At 41.6% G+C, this 26,589-nt stretch overlaps 2 protein-coding genes and 1 long non-coding RNA gene across 9 annotated transcripts in view; 2 read left to right on the plus strand and 1 right to left on the minus strand.

Moving 5' to 3' along the window:
* Positions 1-5,208, plus strand: part of SRC (SRC proto-oncogene, non-receptor tyrosine kinase) — a 167,788-nt gene extending 162,580 nt beyond the window's left edge. For all 6 annotated transcript variants that reach the window (XM_031954053.1, XM_031954051.1, XM_031954055.1 and 3 more), the window contains one exon: positions 1-5,208. In XM_031954053.1, the coding sequence (XP_031809913.1) occupies positions 1-209 (209 nt within the window). In that variant the 3' untranslated portion in view covers positions 210-5,208.
* On the minus strand, positions 4,593-25,331 carry BLCAP (BLCAP apoptosis inducing factor). Of its 2 annotated transcripts, none has more exons than XM_031954056.1 (2): positions 25,155-25,331; positions 4,593-6,376 (listed from the first exon to the last, which is right to left on the minus strand). In XM_031954056.1, exon 2 carries the CDS (start codon positions 6,226-6,228, stop codon positions 5,965-5,967), a length of 264 nt encoding a protein of 87 aa, XP_031809916.1. In that variant the 5' UTR covers positions 6,229-6,376; positions 25,155-25,331; the 3' UTR covers positions 4,593-5,964. The 2 variants fall into 2 exon arrangements, with proteins under 2 accessions (XP_031809916.1, XP_012409062.1); XM_012553608.2 differs by lacking the exon at positions 25,155-25,331 and adding an exon at positions 15,546-15,741.
* The window catches only part of LOC116421715, a 4,628-nt gene continuing 2,647 nt past the window's right edge, over positions 24,609-26,589 (plus strand). Inside the window, exon 1 of the long non-coding RNA XR_004232206.1 lies at positions 24,609-25,040. This is a non-coding gene — a long non-coding RNA (uncharacterized LOC116421715). The remainder of the gene's footprint in view (positions 25,041-26,589) is intronic.

The following is a 26,589-nucleotide window of genomic DNA, read 5'->3' on the forward strand; positions in this document are numbered from 1 at the left end:
GAATGGTGAACCGGGAGGTACTAGACCAGGTTGAGCGAGGATACCGGATGCCCTGCCCACCAGAGTGCCCTGAATCCCTGCATGACCTCATGTGCCAGTGCTGGCGAAAGGACCCTGAAGAACGCCCCACATTTGAATACCTGCAAGCATTTCTGGAGGACTACTTCACATCCACAGAGCCCCAGTATCAGCCTGGGGAGAACCTATAGAGTTGGACTGGGACCCTGGTGCCAAAGACTCCCTCTTGTCCCTCAGGATTGTCCTGAGGGCTTGCTGGGCCAGAGGCCTATCCAGCTGAGACCATGGTGCTGTAGCTATGGTGGGCTCTTCCCAGAGCTTGGGCAATGGGCCACTTCTTCCCCCTTTGCCTGGTCAGAGGGACTTGGTCACACCCTCCCTGCCAACAGTGATGATGATTTTTGTCCTTGAGGTGAGCAGCAGTGAGGTGGTGGCCCAAGAGCTGCCAGTGATGGAGCTGAAGGGCTGAACGTCTGAGCCTTAGGCCTATTCCATCATAGGCATTCCAGCCCCTAGTCTCCTTCTGCTCATTGGGAGGATGGAGAGACCAGATTCCTGGAGCAGCAGATCTCAGGCTGATGGCTCAGCACTGAAGGTTAATGTGGGCACTGAAAACCCCTTTCCTTTCCCTAGTTGTCCCTTGTCACTCCCTCCTCCCCCCAAAAACATGATTCCCTTCCTGGGCTAGCTGTCTTGTTTGGTGTTAACAGCCAATCCAGCAACAGGTTCTTAAGGAAAAAAGAGCTTAGGGCTTTGCTTGGGTGGATAAGGGATGGTCAGTGCCATTTCTGCTCACAGCTGAAAGCTAAGACTAGCCTTAGCCCAAGGGCCTGGATCCTGCTCAGATGAGGGAAAGGCCTATGTCTAGCTCAGTGTACATCAGATTGCAGCTATCAGTCTTCCAGTCCTGTCCAGTCTAATCTCCTTTCTTTAATAGTTAACAACACAGGACTTTGCCCATTAGAAAATCACCATGAAGATCTCTTGTTGCCATTTTCTGGGACTTCATGTTGAGAACTCTCCTCTTCCCCTGGAAATTGGTTGAACATTTCTGGTAGATTCTTTCTCCAAGATCCCTCCCATTTAATGTTTGGTTGTGGTCGGCAAACTTCTGCTCAGTCTTTAGGCCTAGTACCTATCAAATCCTTTCCTCCACCTCCTGGTCCTGATTTATTCACTCCCAGCTTCATGAATTGTCCAAAGGTCCCCTTTGTCAAGCTGAAGAGCCACACTTCTAATCCAGGGGTCCTGCAGGGGTGATTCTTCTCTAACTCATAATACTCATAATACTCTTCCCTGCCAGTTCATGGAGGTAAGAAATCTTGCTGCCCCTAACCATTATGCTTGAAATCCCTTCAGGAAAGCTTAGCCCAGGAAACATCTTTGCACTAGTTAGCCTTTTTTTTTCCCCCTCCCATGAGAAACTTTACAAAATTATAAGGGAATTTTGGAGGATTTAATCCAACAGTGTCACTTCACCTCATCTTAGATCAGGAACAGGTCCTGATCCTTTGGGGTGACAGGCTTTGAAATGACAGTTTCTAATCTTCCTTCCCTTCTTCCAAACCAGTGCAGTATCTCCGGGCTACAAATGGGATGTCCACTGAACACTGGGTTCCATCAAAAGGCTGGCATGGAATCCTCACTTGATCCCTTCCATGCTTTCTCCTCCTTCCCCCACCTCAAGAATGTCCATCCTCCATTGTGGGGCTTCTAAAATTGGGGAGGAAGGAGGCAGAATGAGAGAAGAGCCAGAAGTCTGGTTTTTATCACAGGGGCAGGACAGAGCTGGGCAATGGTCAGCAGTAGTTAGTGTTCTAAGTCCATCAGAATTCTCTTCCTATTCTGAACTCAGTACATGTTGTCTTTATTTTTTCCCCCCAATTCTGACCAGATGGCTTAAGACACAGAATGTCAATCCTAGATCTAGTTTAATGACCCCATTTTACAGGAAATGAACCTAAGACCCAGAAGAGGGAAAAGAGCTTTTCCCAGATCACACAGAGAATTAATGAATGGCAGAAGTGGGACCTGAGAAACCTGAAACATCAGAACAGGCTGAGGATCTGACAGGTAAAAGCCTGTTTCCAAAGTTGAGGCCTTTGGTCTTTGTCCTCTGGGAAACTGAAGCAAGGATGACCAGTTACATCTTCATCCCCACACATACACCTCACCAACGTGATGTACACCATATTATTCTTAGTACCAAATGAGCAGATTATGTGGTAATCAAGAAGGGAAATCCGGTATGACCATAGAAAAATCAAGGGAGGGAAAAGGTTAGTTGTCTTTTTTTTGGTGGGGGGCTGGGGGACAGGCACAAGTTTTTTTTCATAGTCTCTAAGTTAGAAGTGACCTTAGAAATCCTACAGTCCAATCTCCTGTCGGTGTCCTTGATGGGATTGATAATCCAGCCTCTGCCTGGAAATGTCCAATGACAGGAAGCTTGCTACCTTTAAAATAATTTAGATGTGCCAATGGAACTTGAAAATGCTCCTCCAGCTCATGAGGCAGGAGCAAAGTGGTGGGGTCTGGCTGAAGGAATCTAAAATTTGGTGACAGAAACAACTGTCAAAGGTAAGGAAACCTAGCACCAGTCTTCCCTGGCTCAGGACACAACCTGCCAGAGGCTTGGTATTTTTTATAGGCCCTGAAGGCTCACTGCCATTTTGGGCTAGGTCTTCCTCATTCCTATCTTTCTTTCATCCCCTACCCTCCCATCTTCCCATCCAGCTTGTCTTTCCAAGCAGAGACCCTGATAAGATTGTTAATGCCGATGGCAATAGGGAGTTACATTTCCTCAGAAGCTTAACTTTGCAAAAGAGGTCCTCAAAAGGCTGGGAAGCCAAGGTTGGCATGTGTGTGTGTATGTGGGTGCATGTGTGTAGCTGTGTGTCCATATTTAACATGTAAAAAAACCCTTTGGGGAACATTGTACATTACCTTCTTCCTATTCCACTTCCCCCGTGGTAGGCCCAGTCAGCCATCCCTCCCGCCTCTCAGTAGTATAGCAATAATGACCACAGGCCCCCTGGGATTCACTTGTCCAGGGCTGGGTCAGCCCAGTGCTTGGGGCTGCACACCTGGGGCTAATCTCTCCAATCTCTGTACCAATCAGCTGAGAATGCAGGCTCAGGCCCAGGGTGCCCTAGGAGGAGGTGGCCGGGATACCTTGTGCCAACCAGGTCTTGCCCACAAAAAAGGGCATTGATGATGGCCTCCTTAGGTGTCCCAGTCAGTTCTGAGGGTTTCACCACTTCCATTCTTCAATCTCCCCATCCCCAGCCAATAAAGAGGTAATTTGTTATCTAATGAAACTGTACCATAATGATTGCTGTCACTGTCTGGATTCTCTTTAGCATTCCTGTCCTTCTGAAGAACTCAGTCCCTTGCTACAAGAGGTTCTGAAGCTGTCATTTTTTTTTTAAATTGTTTTGTAAATTCCTGATGACTATGCAGGGACCTTGGGGTGTCTCACTCTCACCGTGGTTTGGCTGTGTATAGCTTTTAACCTTGGTGGGAGGCAGGGAGGGAGGGATGTCTTGAGAACGGCAAAAAGGTGGTTTGTAAATACTTTGCATTTTGTCTGATTAAACACAAACAGACCTCACTAGTGCATTTATGGGAGGGAGGGAGAGAGGGAGGGAAGGAAGAGGATATGTGCCCCTCTGTAGGCATGTTGCCTATGGGTACATGTGTTGCCTCCACTGTCACCCCTTCTGACACTTCATGGTGATGACCCGAGGTTATCAGAGGCGAAATTTGCAGGCCCCTCAAGCTTGCTTAAAGATCTTTAAATCAGGGTCTGGTGGTTATCTGAAGACTGGTCTGATTAAGTTCAGAAGCACCTCCAAGGTGGCTGTAGACAGGAAAGCCTCTGTGTCAGGGGAAGGGGACATGCTGATGCTATCAGATCCTGAAACCCACTGAAGACCACCATGCTACTAGAGCTTTGCTACCAGGAGGAGGGAGACTTCTAAGGTCCCCTCCAGAGCTATGACTGCCTTATAACGTGCACGGAGCTCTTGGCGCCATTTTAGGGGCTACCTTCTTGTGCCCAGGACAGCTGCTTCTCCCCTCACCTGTCCTATGGTGCCCCCTGGTGGGAGCTGCTGGAATTCCACAAACAAACAAGTTTGTTACTTGTATGCTCCCCGGCTCTAGAACCCCGAGAAGTGTAAGCTTGTCCCAAAGGCCGAGTGCCCAGGGGAGGTCCCGCCCAGAGAGGTAAAAGAGGCTCAGCTGTGACGAAACTGAGGGCAAAGTGAAACTTCCAGGGAGTGGAAACCTGGCTTCTCCTCTAAGCACCAAGTCACCAAGTGGTGATGTGGCCTTCGAAAGCTCAGGTCTCTCTGGGCCTCAGTTTCTCCTCTGTACTAAATGGCCACTAAGAACCCTGGCATTGCACTGGTAAGTAGGAGAGTCCTTGTGCCCCCCTCCCCTCGCCACATAATTTCCTGAACTGGGATTGCATTCTGGTGCCACACAAACTTCCTCTTTGCTACACCCCCATTTAAACACGTGAAAACCAATGGCATTGTAAGAAGTCCACAAATCACTCAAGAGCCCAAAAACCAAAGTTTATAAAGCTTTTATTAAACATCTTAAACAGCTGTGCAATTGAGCCAACCAAAAATAAAACAATGTTTTTAACCAGCAGCCCTTAAATTTCAAAAATGTTGCTGTTAGGTCCAATTCCCCAGGTGACAAGCACCAAGTTCAGTCCTCTGCCCAGGTCACCTCCCACTCCTCAGTCAATCCAAGGGGAGATGAGTAAGTGGATCAGACTGGAAGCATACTAAGAAAAACAAAGTTTCCTTCCTGGATATTTGTTTGTACTATGGAATCTTTGAAGCGACAAAGCCTAGGGGTCCCAGTATGGCACGAAAGTGGCTACTTCTTATCACTTCTCCTGAGTTGTTTCATTCAGGCTGATGTGTTCCAGGGCTTGCGTCCTTCCAACAATCTCTGCCATTGTAGAGATACCAACTGTGCTAGTGATAAATTCCCAATTCAAATACACAACATACATCCTTCCCAGCTAATAAAAACCAAGATAACCCCCTACCCAAAACCACTGATTGCTCATCACCATTTTGAAAGCGCAGATCTGCTTCCCAACCCAGTTGTGTGGGAATCAGCAGATTTAAAGGAATTGGGACAAAGATTAAAAAAAAAAAAAAAAAAAAACCCAACCCAATAGCTCATAGTACTTCCCCTAAGAAATGAGAACCCTGTAAATTCTAGAAATTGGGGAGGGATGTGGCACTGTGAAGGAGAGATGTTCTGATACCCAGGAACTAGTCCACAAATGATCTCATTTCTTGAAAAAAAAGAAACAGGAGAATTAAATGTGAACAGCATTGAACTGCCAAAATACATTTCATTCTAGCCTACTGAGCAGGAAGCTGAAGCTCCCAGGTGCCAGAGGCTTCTGTGAAAAGCTGGAGTTTCTACAATTATGAGACCTGTATTGATTCAACTGGCCCTATGAGCAATATAAGGCTGAGAGGCTGGAGAGAAGGAAACTAATTGCACTCTGGACAAAGTTCATTTAGGTAAAACAAGATATGAACGCTACTGCCACAGGGCAGAGATCTCTGGATCAACAGAGTTAGACTGGCCATGTTGGGTCTGGTCCCCTGGCAGGATCTGAGATGGAAAGGTGATCATCCAGTCAGTGAGGTGTAGGAATGAAGGCAGGGAAGAAAAACAGCAACAACCACTGACCACTGCTGGGCTTCAAATCAAAAGTACCTGGTGGTGCTGTTGTTCACATCATAAAAAACTGGAAGTGACACATCACAGGTGAAGGATGCCCAATCAGGAATGTACTAATCTAGTCTACACAGATGTGCAGGAAACCTGTGATCAATCATATTGTGAACATCCTTTACCCTTGGGTTCTCATCTTTAAAGCCAATCAATTAGCAGCATGTGAGGATCCTAAGTCCCCACTATCCTGGGATCGTGAGCTGAGTCAGGGAGATGAGAGCCAGTGCAGTGATATAAGAAACAGTTCCCCCAACAGCTGTAACAGATAAGGAACAAGGCTGCCAGGAAGACCAAGGCACAGATCGTGCATGGTTTCCGCTCCAGGAGGAAACTCAGAAGGTAGAAGCCCATGAACATCGAGTGACTGAACCAGAGAGCTGGGTTGAGGGGCTTTGGGATGAGCAGAACAGGCAGTAACCACTGAAGGCAGTACATGGTCTCTGCTGGGCAGGGGAGGAGAGGCACAGGGCCCACAACAGCAAGTGAACTTTATCTGCTTCTTTGATTTCGTTTCCACTCAATTTTCAACGGCTTCTCCAATGTGTCAAGGAGCACCAAGTTGTCCCGTATTCAGAAGATATAACTTAAAAAGAAAAACACAAAAACAAAAAACTTATGGGGGGAGAGCAATTAGTTAAATATTCTGAACAACTAAAGTATTTGCTTATAGTTCTGTGAACTGGAGACCTCAATCAATACAATCATCTTTACTAACTTTACTCAGGGACCAAATCCAATGAATTCCATCACAAATTACAGGGAAGTTTTTCTTGTAAATATATATTTTTTTAAGTTGACATGATTTCAAGGTGGCAAATGGAATCACTGTTTGAGTTTATGCTATATTCAGAAACTCTTTAATCACATTCTACATTTGTCAATACTGGCTAACTTCTTTGAAAGTTATCACTGAAAAATTAGATATAGTAGAGACAATGCTGAATAGGAAAGTCAAAACAGATTTTGCTTTAGTCAGTTCAGTCTCATCAGTTACAAGGTAATCAAGGAGGTAACAAAAACCCCCTCCTATTTGCCAAAGATGACTTATCTTAAGTACCAACTTCCCTGGATGTTACCTATCTTTATAACTTTAAGAAAAACAAACAGGGTCAGTCAGGCCCAGGTCCTGGGTTCAGTAATATATTATAATCCTATACATAAACATAATAGAAAATTAAGTAATCATTAGTCCTTTGCACTGGCATCTCACGTCTGTCCTGTTTGTGAGGGACAGATTAATTGTGGATTATCTATATATTGCTGTATTTTATTTTGTTAAATTACTTTTTGATGTGCGTGTATGACATCTCTATGCTACCCCCACATTGCCTGTGATGTTCTAAATAACTGGTTTAGTTCTTTAGATTTCTACAGATCAAGAAAGCAAATAAGACTTTGTAACCCAGGTTCCTAAGGATAGGATATATACTTGATGTAATTTTTTAATGTATTTTATATATTCCTTCTTGATACAATGTTTGTTCAAAATAACATAAATGATCCTTTTTTTTTCATTTACTCACAGACTTACTGTCTATATCCTCATATTCTGCTTGAAGAGGTATATAAAAATTAAATGAAAAAGAAAGAATATTAAATGAGACACATCACTTGTCATGGACTTTATAATCTGGAAGGAAGCCTCTTAAAAGTCAGCTTTTTAGGAGAAGGGGCTAAGGCACATGGATTAAAAACTAAAGAGTAAAAACCTGAGGGAAGGCTAGGCGTACCTAGTCACTGACAATAACATCACCTTACTGATTTTGTTTTCAGAAGCAGAAACTACATTTCACTCAGTGTCTGGAGAAAGCCAGAATGACCTGTGACTTGCCCCACCACCTGAGCAACCTTTGCCACCAATTCACATTGGCACAAAGTGCTAGGTGTAGTCACCCAAAAGACATTATAACTAAACTTTAACAAGCCAAGGCAACCTGGTTCACTATAAGTAGTGTCTTCATTCATATGAGTCAATAGGGAATCACCTGGTGACTAACTCAGCTGGTGACCCAGCTACGATTTAGTTTTACAACATGAAAGGAAAAAAAAGAATCCAGTCTCTGCCCTTGTAACAGTGACTCCTAAACATTTCACACGATACTAATGAAACTTTAAAAGAGAACTAAACCAGTGGATAGAGCATTGCTCTTGGAATCAGGAGGACCTGTGTTCAAATCCGATCTCAGACACTTGACATTTACTAGCTGTGACTCTGGGCAAATCACTTAACCCTGATTGCACTACCCTCTTTTTTGGACCCCCTTCCCAAAAAGAACTAAATCAGGTATTTGTTTAAAAGAGAAACTCCCATTCAGAGTGCCCTTCCCAATATAAATTTGTTGTTATTGTGTCCAATTCTTTGTGACCCCAAAGATTTTTCTTTCTCCAGTTGAAATTACAAATGAGGAAGCTGAAGCAAACATGGCTAAATGACTTGTCCAAGGTTACACATTTAGTAAATGTCTAAGGCCAGATCTGAACTCAGAAGATGTACCTTCCTGGCTCCTACTTTGTGTGTGCACCATGATACCTAGCTTACTCCAGCATGGTGAAAAGTGCAGAGGTTGTGGGCCTGCAACACTCCTGAACATGGCTCAAACCAAATTAAATGTAATTAGGAAATGTTTATTAAAATAAAAGTACAATAAAATGTAAACATGTGGCATTCTAAGTCAATATGTAGCCATAAGGATTCTTACATATGATACAGTAGCCCTTTTTTCTTTTTAGTTTGACAACACTTGTATAGCAGATTGAGAGTGCTAAACTTGACATTATGTACCTGAGTCAAAAGCCCAGGCCTAGTTAACTTGTTTCCCTGCTTTGAATTTCATTTTCCAGTGTTGTTATGAAGGAAGTGCTTTGTAAATCTTAAAGTGATATATATATATTCTAACAGAAAACATCCCTGTGACTTTTACATGATACTGTCTGCCTCTTAGGTCCCTGATTTTCCCCAGACCTTGGACAGGAATGGGAGGTAAGGAAGTGGCCATCTATGGTACAGTGGATTTGGAATTGGGAGATCTGAGTTCAAGCCTTGACTCTGCTATTTTGCCTATAAGCCCATCTGGCTTGAGTCTCAGGTATGTTGCCTGTAAGAGGAGGAAGTTGTTCAATAACACTTCTTCTCTAAATTTCTGATCCTATACTATGAATAGCTGCTACTTGCATAAGGAATCTAAAGAACATTATTCTTGATTGATTCTGCTGCTGGCTGGACCTGGATGCAACCTCTCCTCTCCAAGAGAAGTTCTCCATCCAGGTGTGCCTTTGTGGAAGTCTGAAGAACACCGACTCCTGAGAAATCTTCTTGATATGCCTCAGATAGTCTCAATAAAAGGACTCTGAAGAGTCAGGACCTGAGGATTTGAGTTGGGCAACTCTGCCAAAGTTGTCATGTCTCTGAGCTTTCTCCTCATTTTACAGAAGAGAGCACTAAGAATAACACAAAGTTATTGGGAGGAAAGTGAAAAATGAAATTTAGGCTTGCTACAATCAGATAATGGTCCTGGGCCCGACCTTGCCTTTTCATTTGAATAATGGCAAGTATGTAAAAATCTAACACATTTGTCTCCCTTAAGTAAAGAGTTCTCTTAATGCTTTTCTAACATGCTGTGATTTATAAAATCTCCAGGATTATTATTGTATGAAATGTAGTGTACCTGTCTTTTGGGCCTGACCAGTGTTTTGCCATCCTGTACTTATCAGTAGCTCTAGAAAATCACCAGTGGCTCTGATTCAAAGACAAACTAACCACCTGAACCTGAACCACCTGTCCCGAAAAGGGACAGAATTTTATATACAGGAGATGAGTGACAATAAAGGATTATCTTCTAGGAGTATAGACACCAGTTAGAAAAACTAGATGGCTTTATAATTGCAGATTATAAATTCCTTTTAGATGTTGACAAAAGCCAGGGTCTATCCCTGGGCAACAAGGAATTTCCAAGGAAGAAGCACTGTAGGCTACCCAAATGATATCTGAGCCCTACCACTGGATGTTAACACTATAGAATCTCATGCTGTGCTCTTCCATGAGCCAGTGACAGCCACCACGAGAATCTATGTAATGCAGGAGTGAAAAAAACACATCTTCTTTGCCAAGAGGCATGTTCATGCCAAGGTCAGCATGGAATTGGCAGAGTGAAGTGAAAAGTAAACTAATGCTTTCTGAAAACCCAACAACCAGGCGACTGGGTGGAGTAAAGAAAGCTATATGATCTGGCAGAAGTACAACATTCCAAGTTATATGCCAGAGGAATCTAAAAGTACAATTTAAATGGGAACCAAAACCAAAGGGCTAACAAAACGAGCACTTGAAAATAGGTTCCTACTACCACCCATAGCAATAGCCAATAAACTACAGGAAGGCCTTTGCTTCAGAGCTGGGCACATTCCTACCTTTGCTCCAGTCTCCAACTGTCCTACTCTTACTGCTGTCAGCTAAATAATTATTTCAATATCAACAAAACCCATTTACTTAAGATTTTAGAGTAAAGAAGGCAAGTACACAAACTCCATACCAGTTAAGCAGGTCTGCTAAAAGACTCTAGCAAAAATGATTCTCATTTCTGTCTCCCTTGCCTTTGCTTATTCTTCTTTCTTTCCTATTATCATTATATTCAAAAGTGTAATAAGCCTCACCTTTCACCATTTTACAAGAATTTTTTTCATTCTACAAGCTAAGAAGTTCCCCTCCCTACCTTCAAGTCACAAAATCTCAGATTTGGAAAAATTCTCAGAGCTACTTAATCCTACTTCTTCACTTGAACCAGAAATGCCCTCATGGTATAGAGGAAAGAATGTTGGACTTGAAAATAAGAAACCAAGGTTAAAATCCAGTTTAGGCCCTTACTAAGACTATGAAACTTTTGAACACACCAAGCCCAGGCTATAAAATAGAAAATTTCTTTTGTCCCTTTCAATTCTAAGATCCTACTGACCCCTCCTTTTGGGGAACCAAATGAGCTACTGCACTGAACATGCTTTATTTTAAACACCAACTTCCCCAGATGAATTACCTGTCTTTATAACTTCCAAGAGGATCAAAGTATTGGCTGTTCTTTGAAACCAGGTTTCTCTAGATCCAAGAAGATCTCACCAAGAGCAAGTACTTATTCCTATATTTCCTTCAGTATTTTCTATTCCTGAACTCCACCTTTTCATTTAGTCAGGTAACCAATAAAGCACAACACTCAGAACTCTCCTAGAGTTATGATCTGTCCCTAGGCTTACATACCTCACAAGGCATTTGTTCACCAGCCAAAGACATAGGTGGGGTCAAAGGATGTAGCATTTTCTTTTACAACAAATTCATATCCCTTAGTCATAACGGAAGTTACTACTCTGAGTACAAAGCTACCCACTCCACACCACCTTAAGGATCTAATAGAGAGACTACCATCCAGATAATGCCAGTAAATCTCTTATGCCAAACATCTCTAACAGTAGTCTATAATTTATCATTGTTGCTTGTTAACTACCTTGTAACTGACAGATGGACCCCCCCCCCCCCCCCCCCCCCCCCCCCCCCCCCCCTTCTGCTGAAACCATTTGTTTCTAAGAGAAAAAGACAAAAGAATGGTATATGAAGTTTGGCTCTGCTACCAGCTTTGTGATCTTGAATAGATAATTTAACCCTTCTGGTCCCCTCACTTCTCCTCAAATGTAAACTGAATTAACTAGAAAATAAGATGTCCAATCCGTCAGTTCTAATATTCTATGACAGGTTAATTTCCTTAAAACCGAGGCTAAACAAGAAGCAGACAAACATGGAGCTCTTAAAACACTGGAAAAGTTTTTCTTAAGAGTAAATGAACCAGACTATAATCATGTTTGAAAGACTACTAATCCAAGAAAAACATAGCTCTTTCTGAAACCCATCAACTTTTGCAAAGTAAGACATCAATGTTCAAAAACTTCTTTGGTTCCTTAATTGTTCTCAAAGAACTGTGAGCATACCAAAATTTGTATGACTACTTAATGAAATTTCTTCACTATCCTAAGGGCTCTCCTCTGGATATTTTCTAAGTTCTCAATATGTATCAGTATGCTCAGAAATGAACACAGTGTTTCAAATGAGACCTGATAAAAGGCAGAATAAATTGAGGTGAGATTATCACCTACCTGTCTCCAGAAGTTACATTTCTCAGTGCAGCCCAAGATTACATTAGACTTTGTTTTGTTGTTGCCACATTTCAATACTGTTTCATGGAGCTTGTAGTTTATTAAAATTCCCAGACTTTTTTTTTTTTTTCCAGAGCATGCTTCCCTCATCTTGTACTTCTGAAGTTGTTTTTTCATACCTGAGGGCAATACTTTATATTTATCTCTACTGAATTTCATCTCATTAGATTCAGCCCAATGCTTTGTTTATCGAGATCCTTTTGGATTCTGTCATCCACTGTGGTGTTACTACAAATATGATAAGCTATCATCTATGCCTTTATTTAAGCCATTAATAAAAATTTTCAAGAGCCCAGGCCCAAGCATAGATTCCTGGGGTATTTTGATTCTTCTTAGCCTAATCTCACAAATTAGTTACATTTGAGTATTTAAAAATATTAAACATAGTATCCTATAGGTACTTCAACAATCATTCACTCTCTCTCCCCTACTGAATATTTACTAGGCATCTGAACATCCAAGGTCTTATGTATGTAAAGGAATGTATCCTCATTAACAGGGACTGTCATCTTTTTCTTGTCTTAGATGAAGGCAAGTAGAAAGATTGGGTGAAGAATTACTTGAGGGAGCATGTGACAGCAATAACTTTCTGAAATGGGATAGTGATAAGATTAGGTTGTTTTCAAACAAGTCATTTGCTGAGCATTTATTTTCCAATTAATCATTTCTGTTGGGAGCCACAATCCCAACTAAGAATGGCAATTTTATAAGAGAAGGAAAAGAAGCTCTCACCAGTAAGTTATACATACATGCAAAGTTTAACAATGCTGTGTTTTAATTGGTTTCCTCTTTGGTTTCCTTCTATATGATCCAGAGAAATGCTGTCACTATCCTCTCTCTAGGGGCTTCCCTTGTTCTTTAATCACACTTTGAATTTCAAAGAATTCCTAATCCATGAAACCACACAGTCTAGAAGCATATACATGGTGCCTCAAAAATGAAAAATTTTAAGTGGAATATGAATATTCCTAAGGTTTTTTTTTTTTTTTTGGAAGAATGTAAGATTTTAGAAAGTCAGGTTAAGATTTATCTTTTTCTTTTCAAGATTTATCTTTAAAAGATATTTTATGAATGCTAATAAAATTTCCTTTCTGTGGCTTACTAATAAAGCTATTAAAGCCGATCAGCACAACTAAGTTTTTCAAATAATGGACTAATGTCTAATTAACCACTAGCTGTAATAAAAGACAATATTTTCTGTATCGTGGCCATATGTCTAAGAGCCTTTCTGACATAAAGCTTTGATTTGCTGTACAAAGGGCTGATGGACTGGTTGAGCAACATCAAGTGAGTATACACAGAAGTTCTCTCACACACTTTACAGAACTCTGTAACAGACAAAACAGGAATGTTCACAACAGAACAGGGACTGAGAATAAACTATGTCCTAGATTCACCTTTACTGCCTTTACACCTCTCTACCTAAAAATTCAGATGATATTCCAGACTTTGCAGCTGTCTTCTTTAAAAAAATAAAATAACTTACTTTGAAAGCGGTATGAGTTGAATATCCCACTCAACTTCCTAAATGCCCTCATACCCAGGAGCAAGACAGGCCACGAAACAAAATAAAATAAGGTTCACGATCCAGCTGGTACCAATGTGTTACTCGGCTTAGAAATGAAGTAGGTAAAGTTATTACTCAAAAAGGAAACAGAAATAGATAAAAATAGGCTAAATAGTGGGGTCATCCCTGTGACTGCATATTGACTTAGGAAATCATATATTACCATGATTTATATGTTATTTAAATTTTTTTTTTGGTGAAATATTTCCCAAATACATTTTAATCTGGTTTGGGCCACACTTGGGAATGTTGCAGAGTCATATATTTGACAGCTCTGGTTTAAAATATGTCCTTTCAGACACATTCATTGAATATGGTTGTGTTCTAAGAAGTGATCAATAAGCAATTGATCAATAGATATTTATTAAGAACATACTAGCAATAAGCACTATATCAGGCAGCAATGGGGCAAAACTATTTATTTTCTTGCTTAATGCAAGAAATGCAATGCATTTCCCTCTTTAACATTATAGCTCAATAGCATTCATTACTTCCCTAGTGATCCCAAACTGTTGTTTCCCAACCATTACAGCCAACCATTACAAAACAAAGCCATTTATTATATCATGCCACTCTACATCAAAACCACTTACTTCACTTACAAAATTACTTCATCGTAACTAGCTAATTGGTATGAATAAAATTGGGATGAGAGAGCCAACAGAGTGCAGGAAGAAGAGAACCAGACCAAGGATCGGGAAATTGGTTCCAGGCCCACCTTTGCCACACAGACTTACTATATGAATCTGGGGGATTTCCTACCTGTAAGCCTGGTACCCCAGCTACAAAACGAAGTTCCCTTCCTTCTCTAAAGTTCCAACATTATGACCCGCTGAAACACTGCGATGTATGTATGTAGGGAGCACAGAAACTCTCCCGAGTTTGAGGCCATGACACTAGGAGACCCAAAATAATTTTAAGGCTGTGACTCCGTCTCTTCATCTCTAAGACGGAGACAACCGGGCTTTACTACCTACCTCACAAGACATGAGTTAAGAACTATGTAAAGCGTCACCTCTGATATTTACCTTGGAAAAGACACCTCCCTTCCCCCTCTTGGTTTCTTCATTTGCGAAATGACTGGATCTGGACTAGGAGACCTCTGAGGCCCCTTCCAGCTTTAGAGATTTATGAGCCTGTAATGATTATTAGCTAACCCTACACGACGTCCAAACACCCCTCCCCCCAAATAAAAAACACCCTCCCTAGAGTCTCCATTTCCTACTTCTCTAAAGTGCCGTCAACACTTTCAGGCTGGCGGGCCAGCGAGGGCCGGGGAGAGGGAGCCGTGACTCATGCAGGATTGTACAATAAAAGGAGCCAGAGAAGCTTTACCCTCCTCCCCCTACACATAATCTCTACTAATAATAGCTTTCGTCCTAAACAGCTTTAGAAGCTCGAAAAGCTTCCCAACACGTTCTTTTATCCGAGGTTCACGGAACACCTCAAGACGTGTGTCACCGCTCCCACTTCACAGATGAGGAAACAAAGGTTTAGGGAGGAGAAAGTCGCCTCCAGATGCGAGGTTTTCCCAGCCTCTCCAAGAACAAATGACTCCCCTTCTCCCCGAGACTCTCCGTGCTCCCTACCTCTCTGGGACTCGCGAGGAAAACGCAGCCGTGGAGTCCGCGGATAATCCGCAGGAAGGCCTGAAAGAAGGCTCCGTCCCGTGCCTTGGGGCCCTCCCCGCCAGACGCCTCCTCAGGACACAGAGTGGCATTTCCCAGCCCCCTGCCCCGAGAAGGGGAGGGTGGGGGGCGTTCAGGGGCAGGGAAAGGAGCATTCTGCGCCTGCGCCTACGAAGATGCGATTGGAAGGGAGCCGCGCTCCGGAGCTACGCGCTTGCGCCGCAGGAGGACTTTCCCCCACCCCCAACCTCTCCTCCCTCTAGCTGACCCGCAGCTACTGAGGAGGAGCCGGGGAGAGACAACACGGCGCCTTGTAAGGGCTGCCCACAGCGCTCCCACCCCTTCCCGCCGCGCCGAGACCGAGCTACCTGCAAACGTCGCCATGGCCGCGCCGCCGCCGCCGCCGCCGCCGCCGCCGGAAGCCCCAACGCCCTCCCCTCCCCGCCCTCCCCCGCTCTCTCCAGTTCGGCGTTACGGGCCGAGGACCCGCTCCCGAGCCGGGCCTGGCGGCGGTGTTCGCCTGAGTCCCGCGCCCCCCGAAGCCCAAAGGGCCCTGGGCGCCTCCCCCTTAGCGATCCCCATCCCCTTTCCTCCTTCGCCTCCAACTCCGTCTCGGGCCCTGGGTTGCCCAAGGCAGCTCTTAAGAAGCCGAGACACGAGGCGCTACGACCGCCGCCAAATCTAGTTCTTTTTAGGCAGGCACGGTGTCGGGCAGCCCCAGGGAAGAGGCAACGTGCCCCGCATGCGTATCCGAGACACTGCGAGCCTCGAAAGCCGGCCGCTGTGTGTGGGGCGGGGGAGGGGAGGTTGTAGGCGGTGGGGAGCGAGTACTTCGCGAGGGGCGGATGACGGAGGGCGCGCGTCACATTTGCATATTACTGATGAGGTAGTCCTAGGGACCTAGAGAAAATGACGGTACGCTAGAGAGGCTGGAAGGCGGAGGAACAACATAGAAAGGCTTGCGGTTACTTGGGGGGGAGAGGGGGGGAACACGGATGGAACTTGGCATGTGACGAGAGGAAGACCCGAGTTCAAATCAAGTCACAGGCTCCTGCTAGCTGTGTGAGCCAGGACAAGTCCTTTAACCACTGTGGCCTGCCTCAGTTTTCTCATCTACAAAATGGGGGTAATGGTGCCCACCTCCTAGCGTTGTGAGGATCAATGTTTATTATAATCTGCCACTACACCAAATAGCTGCTTTCGGCTAAATTGGACCGCACAAGTTCCCTAAATATTTGTGTTTTCTGTCTTCCGTGCTGCTCCATCCCCCCAGGAAGCCCTCCTTGGCTCATCCTAACCTACAATGAATCTTCCTGTGGACATCACTCAATCACACGATCTTAAGAACCTGAGCGCTCCCAGACTCGTCATTTAATTCAGTCCCTACCTGAATCACAGTGAGGGACAAGATAGTATTTTTTCAAGTTATACAGAAATCACAGTGAGGGACAAGATAGTATTTTTTCAAGTTATACAGTAATCATGCCTAATTAGGAGGGGGAAAGCTATCTTATTAAAAGAAAGGCTCTTTGCAAAATTGAGTTACAATATAGAGAAAAAGTATAAAACTCTTAAACATTATTGTGAAACCCATTGGCTTTTCACAAAATACTTAGAAGGGTATTTGATGAAAAAGTAGAGGTGGCCTTTTTTTCTTAGTGATAGCACACACGAAACATTCATTTTACAACAAAATTTTCCTCCGGAATATATTTGATGAACAATCTTGAAAAGCCTAGTATAGTTTAAATAAATATATGCAGTTTTTTTTTTAATATAAATTCACACTGATCCACAGAGATAAAGTGATTGAGAAAATTCAGAGCTATAGATAATAAATTTATAAAATATTTTGTATTTTTTCTCAATTTTAAGAAATACCTGCCTTGTAAATTAAATAAAAAAAATATGAAATCTTGCTTATTAAACTTGATCAGTGGAGAGAAGGAATTATCTTTATTTTCAAAACTTAAGATATTTCTAAGTATGAATGAAAGTGAAACTCATTTGCATAGGCAAATGATAAATGTGATTTTATTCCATTTTTTTATTTTTATTTTTTAAGGGAATTGTAACATGTGATGAAGTAGTAAAGACTTGCAGAATTTCTTCTTTATAGAGCAAAATGTAACTGAATTCATTAATGAAAGCCAAAATAAAACAATGGTACAATTATGTATACATTTCTTTAAAATCTCTTTTTCTTGATAACTGGTTGAATCTCTTCCATAGCTGAATCAAATATTCTTGATTCATTGCCCAAAGATCTAGGTTGCACAGCTGTGTGTGAACTATTTGGAAATTGTAGCCAATCTCTAGTCCCAAAGATGTGTAGCCCCATTATCCCCTGTAGATACCAACACTTCATCTGAATGCATAGTTAATGTATTAATCATAGCATTATGACCAGAAAGATTTTGAATGAAGTTGAAGTGTCCCTCGGGGAATTTCCACTATCTAATATTATTTGAAAAGCCAGCTGCCAAAGTATGGTGCCTTGGATGCAAAGCCACTGCTCTGAATGATTTTTTTTTTGGAAATTCATTAACATGACTTATTTTTCCTGCCAAGTCCCATAATTATGTGGTCCTATCATGGCTTCCTATAGATGGTTGATCTGTGGATCTGCTACTTGATTCTTTACCATAATCACTGCATTTGTATGTCCTGTCAACGTATGTACATTGGATATTTAGTGACTGGTACACATCCACCAGGACCTGTTGTGGCTTTGACTGCTGATACTAAATTTCAAAAATCAGCAGTCAATGCTACAACAGGTCCTGGTGGATATGTACCAGTCACTAAATATTTAAGGTCTTGTCCTTGACTGGCAGGATATTGTTTTTGCCCATGTATACCCACTGCACTCTGAGAGTGTAAGATTTTCCTTCAACATAGGCATTTGCATCTTAGGACCATATTTAGTATAAAGAATGACAGACATCTTTAGCTTGTGACTTCCTTTGAATTATTAGCCACAAATATGTCATGAGCCCTCTTCAATCTTCTGAACACAAATATGTACACAGAATATTTACCTTTTTCACCATTATGCTAACCACTGGACACCCACCCCTCAACCAAGACCAGATGGAACTCCTGCTGTGCAAGGTGCACAGAAACTTCTGACATTGGGAAACACAGGCTAGATATGACATAAATGGCCATTGGTGCCAGATATTATGTTATGTACACATGTGCACTACATGATCTTATGCCATCTAAGAAATTGTGATGTGTGTATAATTTACATCAGATTGTTTTCCATCCTGGGGAGGAGAAGAAGGGAGAGAGAAAAATTTGGAACTTAAAATCTTATAAAATGAAAATTGTCTTTACATTTAATTGGGGAAAAAAAAAAACTATTTACGTAAAAAAAAAAAAAAACTTGTAATAACACATTAAAACAAGAACTAGAACCTAAAAATTTTATGGTTTTGAGTAAGCGAATAAAAATTCTCTGATTTATCAAGTAAAATAACTTAAATTTGACTACCCTTCATAATATGTTTTTTTGGTGTGTGTGTGAATCATTGTTTCTCCTGTAGATGTTGCAAAAGAAAAAGGATTTTAAGTAACAGTAACATCAGAAACACTATCTTTTCAGAAACTTTCTCAAGAAAGAACCAACTCACTAAATTAATAATATTATGACTATCATTTTGTTACAAATATGAAAAGTATAGAATATTTATACAAGTATCTGTTACTGTATTTTTACTGTACATTTAAGATTTTTGTTAAAAATATAATCAATTCTTAGCTTCAGATATAGTCTAAAATTATTAATGTATGTATACATGTATATATGTGCATACACACATATATGTGTAAGTGTAAGCACAGATATGTAAAAAAAGAATGTTACTCCACAAAATGTGGAAATCACTGCGTTAGAACAAAGGCTTCTAGTTTTAGCTGGTGTTATGGAGACATCTGGTGGTAAAAGATGACAGCGATCTTCCAATAACAGGATTATCAGAGTTTACTTTCCAAACTACTTATGGGGGAGAAGAAACTTTATTAAACTGCCAGCTACAAGTAAAGAACATCCTTATTAGACAAATTTATGGAGATGCAATCCTTGACTCTTGAGTAGGAGCAACTAGAGGCAGAATAGATATAGAACTAAGTCATTTTGAGTCTGGCCTCAGACACTTACTAGTTATGTGATCCTAGGCAAGTCATTTATTTGTTTCAGTTCCTCATCTGTAAAAAAGCTGGAGAAGGAAATAGCAAACCATTCCAATATCTGTGCCAAGAAAATCCCAAATAGGATCATGAAGAATCAGACATGACCAAAACACCTGTATGACAACAAAACAGGAAGAGAGCTGGCTTCTGGACCTACTATTTTGACTGAAACTTCTTTCTCCAAGCTTCCCAATTGTCCTTTCTCAGTCCTTGAATTCTTTGCAGTATGAAACAGCATGAAGACCTCCTATTTACTCAAAGACTCCCTTTCCTTCCTTTCTGTGATACTACTTTTTTAAAATAATAGCTTTTATTTTTTCAAATACGTGTAAAGATAGTTTTCAACATTCATCTTTGCAAAACCTTGTGTTTTGTAAAACCCTCCCTCCTTCCCCAACCAGCAAGCAATTCAATATAGGCTGAACATGTACAATTCTTCTAAACATATTTCCATATTCATCATGTTGTATAAGAAAAATCAGATGAAAAGGAAAATGAGAAAAACAAACAAGCAAACAAACACCACTATCACCCCCCAAAAAGTAAAAATCCTATGCTTTGATCCACATTCAGTCTCCATAGTTCGTTCTCTGAATGCAGATGGCTCTTTCCATCACAGATCTGTTGGAACTGCTTTCAATCACCTCATTTGTGACATTGCTTTCTTAATAGTTTTCTTTTCTGATTCCTTCCATAGCTCTACTTTGTCCTATCCCCTAAACGTTGGCATTTCTCAAGACTCAGTTTCCCAACCAATTTGTTGCTCTGTGTCTCTTTCATTGTTAGGTTAAGACTCTCTGAAGCCTGTAAACAACAAAACCTGGGTGTCTTTTCTCCAAACCTCTCCTTGCTTGAAATTAACTACTAGTTCTTCCCTGAAGATGAAGTGATTTTGCTGGTTCCTAGAAAGGCATTGTGGTATAGAAGAAATAGCACAAATCTTGAAATCAGGAGAATTGAATTCAGTTACTTTCTCTGACACAAGCTTGTGACTTTAGAAAAGTTACTTTCCCTAGACCTCAGTTTCCTCATCTATAAAAAAGGAAATAACAATGGCATCTATTTCAAAGGATTGTTGTAAGGAAAATGCATTATAAACTATGTGTTATCAGAAAGAATAATTATTTTCTATTTTTAAATAGGAAAGTGTCATAAATGCCTCACAAAGGATAAAAAGAAGAGTATTTTGAAGTTTATGGAACATGTGAAGTAGATAGTTATGCTAAAATTTACAAATAAGGAAACAGACTAATCAAATGTCATACGTAAATAGGTGGAAGTTGGGATTTAGGATTTGGCATACCATTTAGTTTAACCTCAAGTATCACTACTTATGTCTCAATGGATAGTGTCTACAGCCAGGAAGACTCATTTTCCTGAGTTTAAATCTGACCTCAGACACTTATGAACTGTGTGACTCTGGGCAAGTCACTTAAACCTATTTGCCTATTTCTTCATCTGTAAAATGAACTGAAGAAGGAAATGTTAAACTATTCTTGTAGCATGACACCAGAAGTAAAAGGTGCAAATTTTAGAGAAGCAAGTTTTAAATCTTGTGTTGACAAGACAAAATTTATTGGCTACTACTAAAGTGGAGTGTATTGTCTTGTGAAGCAGTAAATTTTCTATTAGTGGGAGTAAGCAAGTAGTGATTGGTCATCCCATGTCAGGGATATTGTAGTACAATGGGGTCAAACTCCAATAGAAAGGAGATCACTAAACTATATATAAGGATTCCTGTAGGGAATATATTGACCTAGAAAACCATATATTAACAATATGTTTTATTCTATTTTTATTAAACATTTCTTAATTTCATTTAAATCTAGTTCAGAGGACACTTTGATCCATGGGTGGTGTGATTAACATTTCTCTTGTAAAGGGAATTCTGGATTAGACATGAGTTGAATTAGACTATCTCTGGGTTTCTGTGGTTATGGATGTCTTTGTATAGGGAAGTTCAGGGAACTTCTTATGTTTTAATATTTTTATTTTCCCCAGTTACATATAAAATCATTTTTTGCATTTGTTTTTAAAACTTGGAGTTCCAGATTTTCTCCCTCTCTTTCCACCCCACCCCCATCGAAAAGGCATGTGTAGTTATGCAAAATATTCCTATAAAATTCATGTTGTGAAAGAAAACACTTTTCTCTCTCTCCAAAAAATCCTCAAGAAAAAAAAAGTTTTAAAAAAAGTATGCTTCAATCTGTATTCAGCCACAATCAGTTTTTTGTCTGGGTACGGACAGCATTTTTCATCATAAGTCCTTCAGATCATTGTACTGCTGAGAATAGCAAAGTCATTCAGAACCGATCATCCCACAACATTGCTATTAATTTGTACATAGTACATTTCACCTTGCTTGAGCTCATGGAGGACTTTCCAGGTGAATTTAGGGAACTTTGAAAGATTGTCTCTCATGTCGAGGCAGCATGGATGAGTGTCTAGAGAGCTGGCCTTGGGGCTAGCAAGACTCGACTTCAGGTTCTACCTGTGACACATACTGTCTGTGTGACCCTGGACAAATCACTTAAGTTTTTGGTGCCCCAGGTGACATTCTAAGACGGAAAGTTGTGGAGAAGATGTTGATGGGCACTGGTAGAGGGAGGTTCTCCATCGGGGAGTTCCCTCTGCTAATGAAATCACAGGTTTAGTCCTTGTCCCTCATGTAACAAGTGGCTGCGACATACACCCAAAGATCATCAAACAGCCCCCCTCTCCCTCCCCCGACTTTGGACTTCAACCTGCTTCATACAACCTCTCAAGTGTGCAAATTACCGCTCGGTCCAGACAAATGGTGGTTCCTGATTTCTTCCAGCAGGCGTCACCATTACACCATGAATGGGATGGGATCAGGCTGGTAGCTCTGGGGAAATGCCTGTCCGTCACCCTCTCTCCTGGGGACACTGGGAGGGCCAGAGTGAGGAGAACCTAAGCTTCAGGTCTCCTTCTCCCTAATCAAGAGCCCAACCAGTACTTCCTCTCTTTCCCTCTACTACCTACTCATCATTTCCTAACTCCCCCACCTTCCTCTGGAGTTTGAAGCCATAATGACCAAGCCCAGACCCTAACTAGCTGACTATGAGCAAATCATCTCCACATCTGTACAACAGGGCTCAAAATAACTTTCGCACTTACCTCACTTGGTTGTTGTGTGATCCAAATGAGATAATCCATGCAAAGCATGTTGTAAACTTTAAAACACAGCATGAATTCCAGCTATTGCTGCCATTGCCATTATGTGCCTTGCAGAGTAGCAGCATGGACATGTAGTTGGAGAGCAAGATTTGGAACAAGGAAGACCTGAATTCAAATGCCACCTTGGACCAATACTATATAACCCTAGGAAAGTTATTTAGCATCTCAATGCTTATGCAGCTTTCTGAGGCTGCAAACTGTGGAAACATTGCCAACCTGTATTGATGGAGAGAATTTCCTCACATAGATGCCCGGCATTTCCTAGATGAGAGGTACCCGCAAGTGTCTCAAGCAGGCATGCAAGTGCGAGGGTTGGAAGGCAGGGTTGAGAAGGAATTTCCTACATAGGGAAATCACAGCTCCAGGGCCTGTTCCTGTTCCTATGCATCTATTAGAATCTCTTAGGAATGGACTGCACAACTGCTGCACTGATTTCTGTAAAATATTTAAATAACCTAAGGAAGACTTCCAACATGTTGGAGGGATAATCTCAGGGAGGATTTATGGGAGAATGTGAATGAGACTTGTATAAGATAAAAGGTATGGATAGACTGTGATCTGTACCCATGGGGGGAATGTCTGCTGGGCAGAGATTGTATATCTATCAATAAACATTTATTAAGGGCCTACTGTGTGCCACACACTGAGCTAGCTTGTGGTGATACAAAGACAACTAATGAAACAATCTCTTTTTGCAAGGAGCTCAAATTCATTAGTATCTACTAAAATATCAGAGTTAGTACTCTGGGTTTAAAACCCTGTTTGTGCCAGGTGCTCTGGGGATACAAAAAGAGACACCTTCACAGCTCTGTCCCTCATGAAGCTTATGATCAGGAAAAGACATAGAATGATATCATCATTAACTTAGACCTGGAAGGGACCTTAGAGATCAGCTACTTCTACTCCTTCCATTTTATAAATGAGGAAACTGAGGCCCAGGGAGGTCAGATGGCTTGTCTAAGGTCACACAAACAATAAGCATCAGAGATGGGATTTGAATCCAGCTTGTCATTCCAAAGCCAGTAAGCTTTCCACTGAACCATACTGCTTTCCACATGCGTATTAATCAGCATGCATTTGTCAAGTACACCCAGCTAAAGACACTTAATGCCTGTGTGATGCTGGCAAATCACTTAACCACTGCCTGCCTCCTTTTCTCAATAGTTCAACAATAGTAATTATTGCTTGGTATTGGGGATACAAAGACAAGAGCTAAACAAATATAGAAACCAAAATGTGAGAAATCCTTGTATAGGAATTTCCTTCTCTAATGTAATGAATTAGGTTGTGGGGAGTTGCCTGAGGAAATCCATTTACATGTTCTTTAAATCAACCAACTTAAATAATAATTCCATACCTCACATTTATGCAGGGTTTTCCAAAAATTTAAGTTCAATTTTAAGCTATTAAGCTTTAAAGTTTGCAAAGTACTTTCTTGCAACAAAACTGTGATTCCATAAAACTCTATTTTATAGAAGAGGAGGCTGAGACACTCAACTAAGATTAAGTGACTTTCCTGTGATGGCATTGCAACCAAGTGAGGTGATAGTTGAATGGAGGTTCCTTGATGCCAGGTCCAGAATTGTATATACTGTACCATATTGTATCATAGGGAGAAATTATAACATAAGAAAATACAGAAATAATTTACAAGACAGTGAACAAGGGCGGCATACCAGGGGGATAGAAAAGCTGGAGGAGTGGAAAGTCCCTGTGCACTGCAATTATCAGAGGAGACGGCCCTACAAGGTGTAGGGCTGGGGTTGGTCATGAAGAGTAGGTGGGATCTGTATAGACAGAAGGAAAGAAAGGATGGTATTCTGGAGAGGAGAATCGTGTGAGTGAATGAGTGGAGATAAAGCTCAAAGCCATAGTTATAGGATCAAAAGAATACAGATTTAGAGCTAAAAAGAAGGCATATCTAATAGCAGAGCTGCAGTTAGGGATTGGAATCCTGGACTTCTGACTCTTAGACTAGAATTCTTCCCCATTATTCCATGGTGCTTGGAATCTGCCAAGAAAGTCCATCTTACCTACTGAAATTCTATACATCCTCTAAGGTCAAGTCAAGTACCTCCTCTAGGAAAGGAGGCTTAGAGATCACCTACGCTATTCTTTTATTTTTATTTTATAGAGGAGGAAATAGAGGCCCAAGACTGGAAAGTGATGTGGTTGAGGTCACACTGACATGGAAATTCAGAGTGGGAAGAAAACCATAGAGGACATATCAAATCCAACCTACCCCTGAGAAAGGATCGTCCCTTCAGCATGAAAGAATTGGGCAATGCATTTATTACATGTTTACAGTGTACAAAGCACTGTGTTCAGAGCTGGGGGTACAAACAGAAAAGTAAGAAAAGTCCTGCTGTCAAAGGATTCTAATGGAGAAAACAACACAAAAGAAAATGTTAGCTACCAGTTAGATGGAAAAGTCCTGTGGATCTGAAGGTGCAGCAGCAAAGCCAGTGGTAATGCTCCTTTCATTTTACTTCCACTGACAAAATCACATCCATTTCTGATGTTGAGCCATTTCCTTTCTGGTCTTCACTGGCCGTGGCTATAGTGTACACAGGATCACTTACCAAGCTGAATCTCCACAGGGGTTGCTTCCCTGGAGGATGACCACAGACACTGGGCTAGAAGCATCCCTACTCCCAAGGTTCTTGGGTTCCCCGTCCTGGGCTGCCTCTGTCAGGATATGAGGAATGGTGGTCCAGGTGGTGGTAGCACATGCTGCTTCCTGTCTCTCCCTCAGGGTGCCCTGCTGTTTTAGCCATGACAAATGGTCCTGTTGCCTAGCACTGTTACCACTCTGCCACAATAGTGAGGGGATCACAGATTGGCCAAAGTGAGTGGAGGGTGATATGGCCCCAAATGGTTTCAATTCACATTAGTGGAAAGGAAGCTAGGGAGCCTCTGTCAGGCTTGGGTCTGAGAGTGTCCTGCTTTTCTATTTTCTCCTCCCTGGCCCACCACTAATTTCATGCCAATTCTCTTTCCCAGTCATAATGGCCCACTTATTCTCTACTCATTCCCATCATCTTTCTTATACTCTGGCAGATTTGCTGCTCCACTCTTCAAACCAGTCCTGAAATAGTAGACAGAGCTGTTGCTACAACAGAAAGATGGCAGTGTGGGATCAGAGGAAGGGAGCTGGACTTAGAGGCAAAAGCCCTAAGTGAGAATCCTGGCTCTGCCTCATATCCACTATTCAGTTTTAGACAGTCATTTCTCTGCTCTAGATCTCAGATTCATACTTTGTAAAGTTAGGGGATCGGACCAGTCAGATTTGAAATATCTGACATGCTAAGATGGCAGTAATTCTCTGATGACTGAGACTGTTGGCAGGGGAAGGGGGAAAGGTTTGCATTGAGCTATCCATATTCATTCACTCCTCTTCAAACTCCATTTTCCAAATTGCTATATGGAAATATAAGGGTGCCTGACAAGCTGATTCCATCATGGGACTCAAACCCATGGTCTTGGTTTTCATATCAAAATATTTCAGCTACTGTACCAATGTGGCATAGTCCTGATAATTAACTATGAAGAATCAAGCCCACTTAGCTTTAAGATTGGAGACCCCCAAAGACTAAATGAAGAATCACAGAATTTGTAAGCTGGAAGAGACCTCAGAGGCTACCTAGTTTAACAGAGAAAAACAGGAAAGCCCCTCTACATCTAGCCTTCACTTGAATACCTCCAAGGATAGGGAGTTCACCGCCTTATGAGACTGCCCACTTTACTTTTGGGGAACAATTCTAATTGTTACAATGTTGTTCCTTACACTGAGTTGAAATCAGCCTCAGCAACTTCCACCCATTGTTCCTCCTTCTGCCCTGTGGGGCCAAGCAAAACAAATATAATTCTTCTTTTGCTTGACAACCTTTCAAATACTTGAAAGCAGCTACCGTGTCCCTCTTTAGTCTTCTCTTCTCCAGGCTAAACATTCTTCATTTCTTCAACTGGATCCCTGTATGGTATGGTGTCCTATCCTCTCTCTGTCCCACTTATTCT

This window comes from Sarcophilus harrisii, chromosome 2 (genome assembly GCF_902635505.1).
Source record: "Sarcophilus harrisii chromosome 2, mSarHar1.11, whole genome shotgun sequence".
NCBI classification, from domain to species: domain Eukaryota; kingdom Metazoa; phylum Chordata; class Mammalia; order Dasyuromorphia; family Dasyuridae; genus Sarcophilus; species Sarcophilus harrisii.

Excerpts from the sequence above, each read along its gene's own strand:
- BLCAP (XM_031954056.1), bottom strand. The coding sequence starts at position 6,228 with ATGTACTGCCTTCAGTGGTTACTGCCTGTTCTGCTCATCCCAAAGCCC.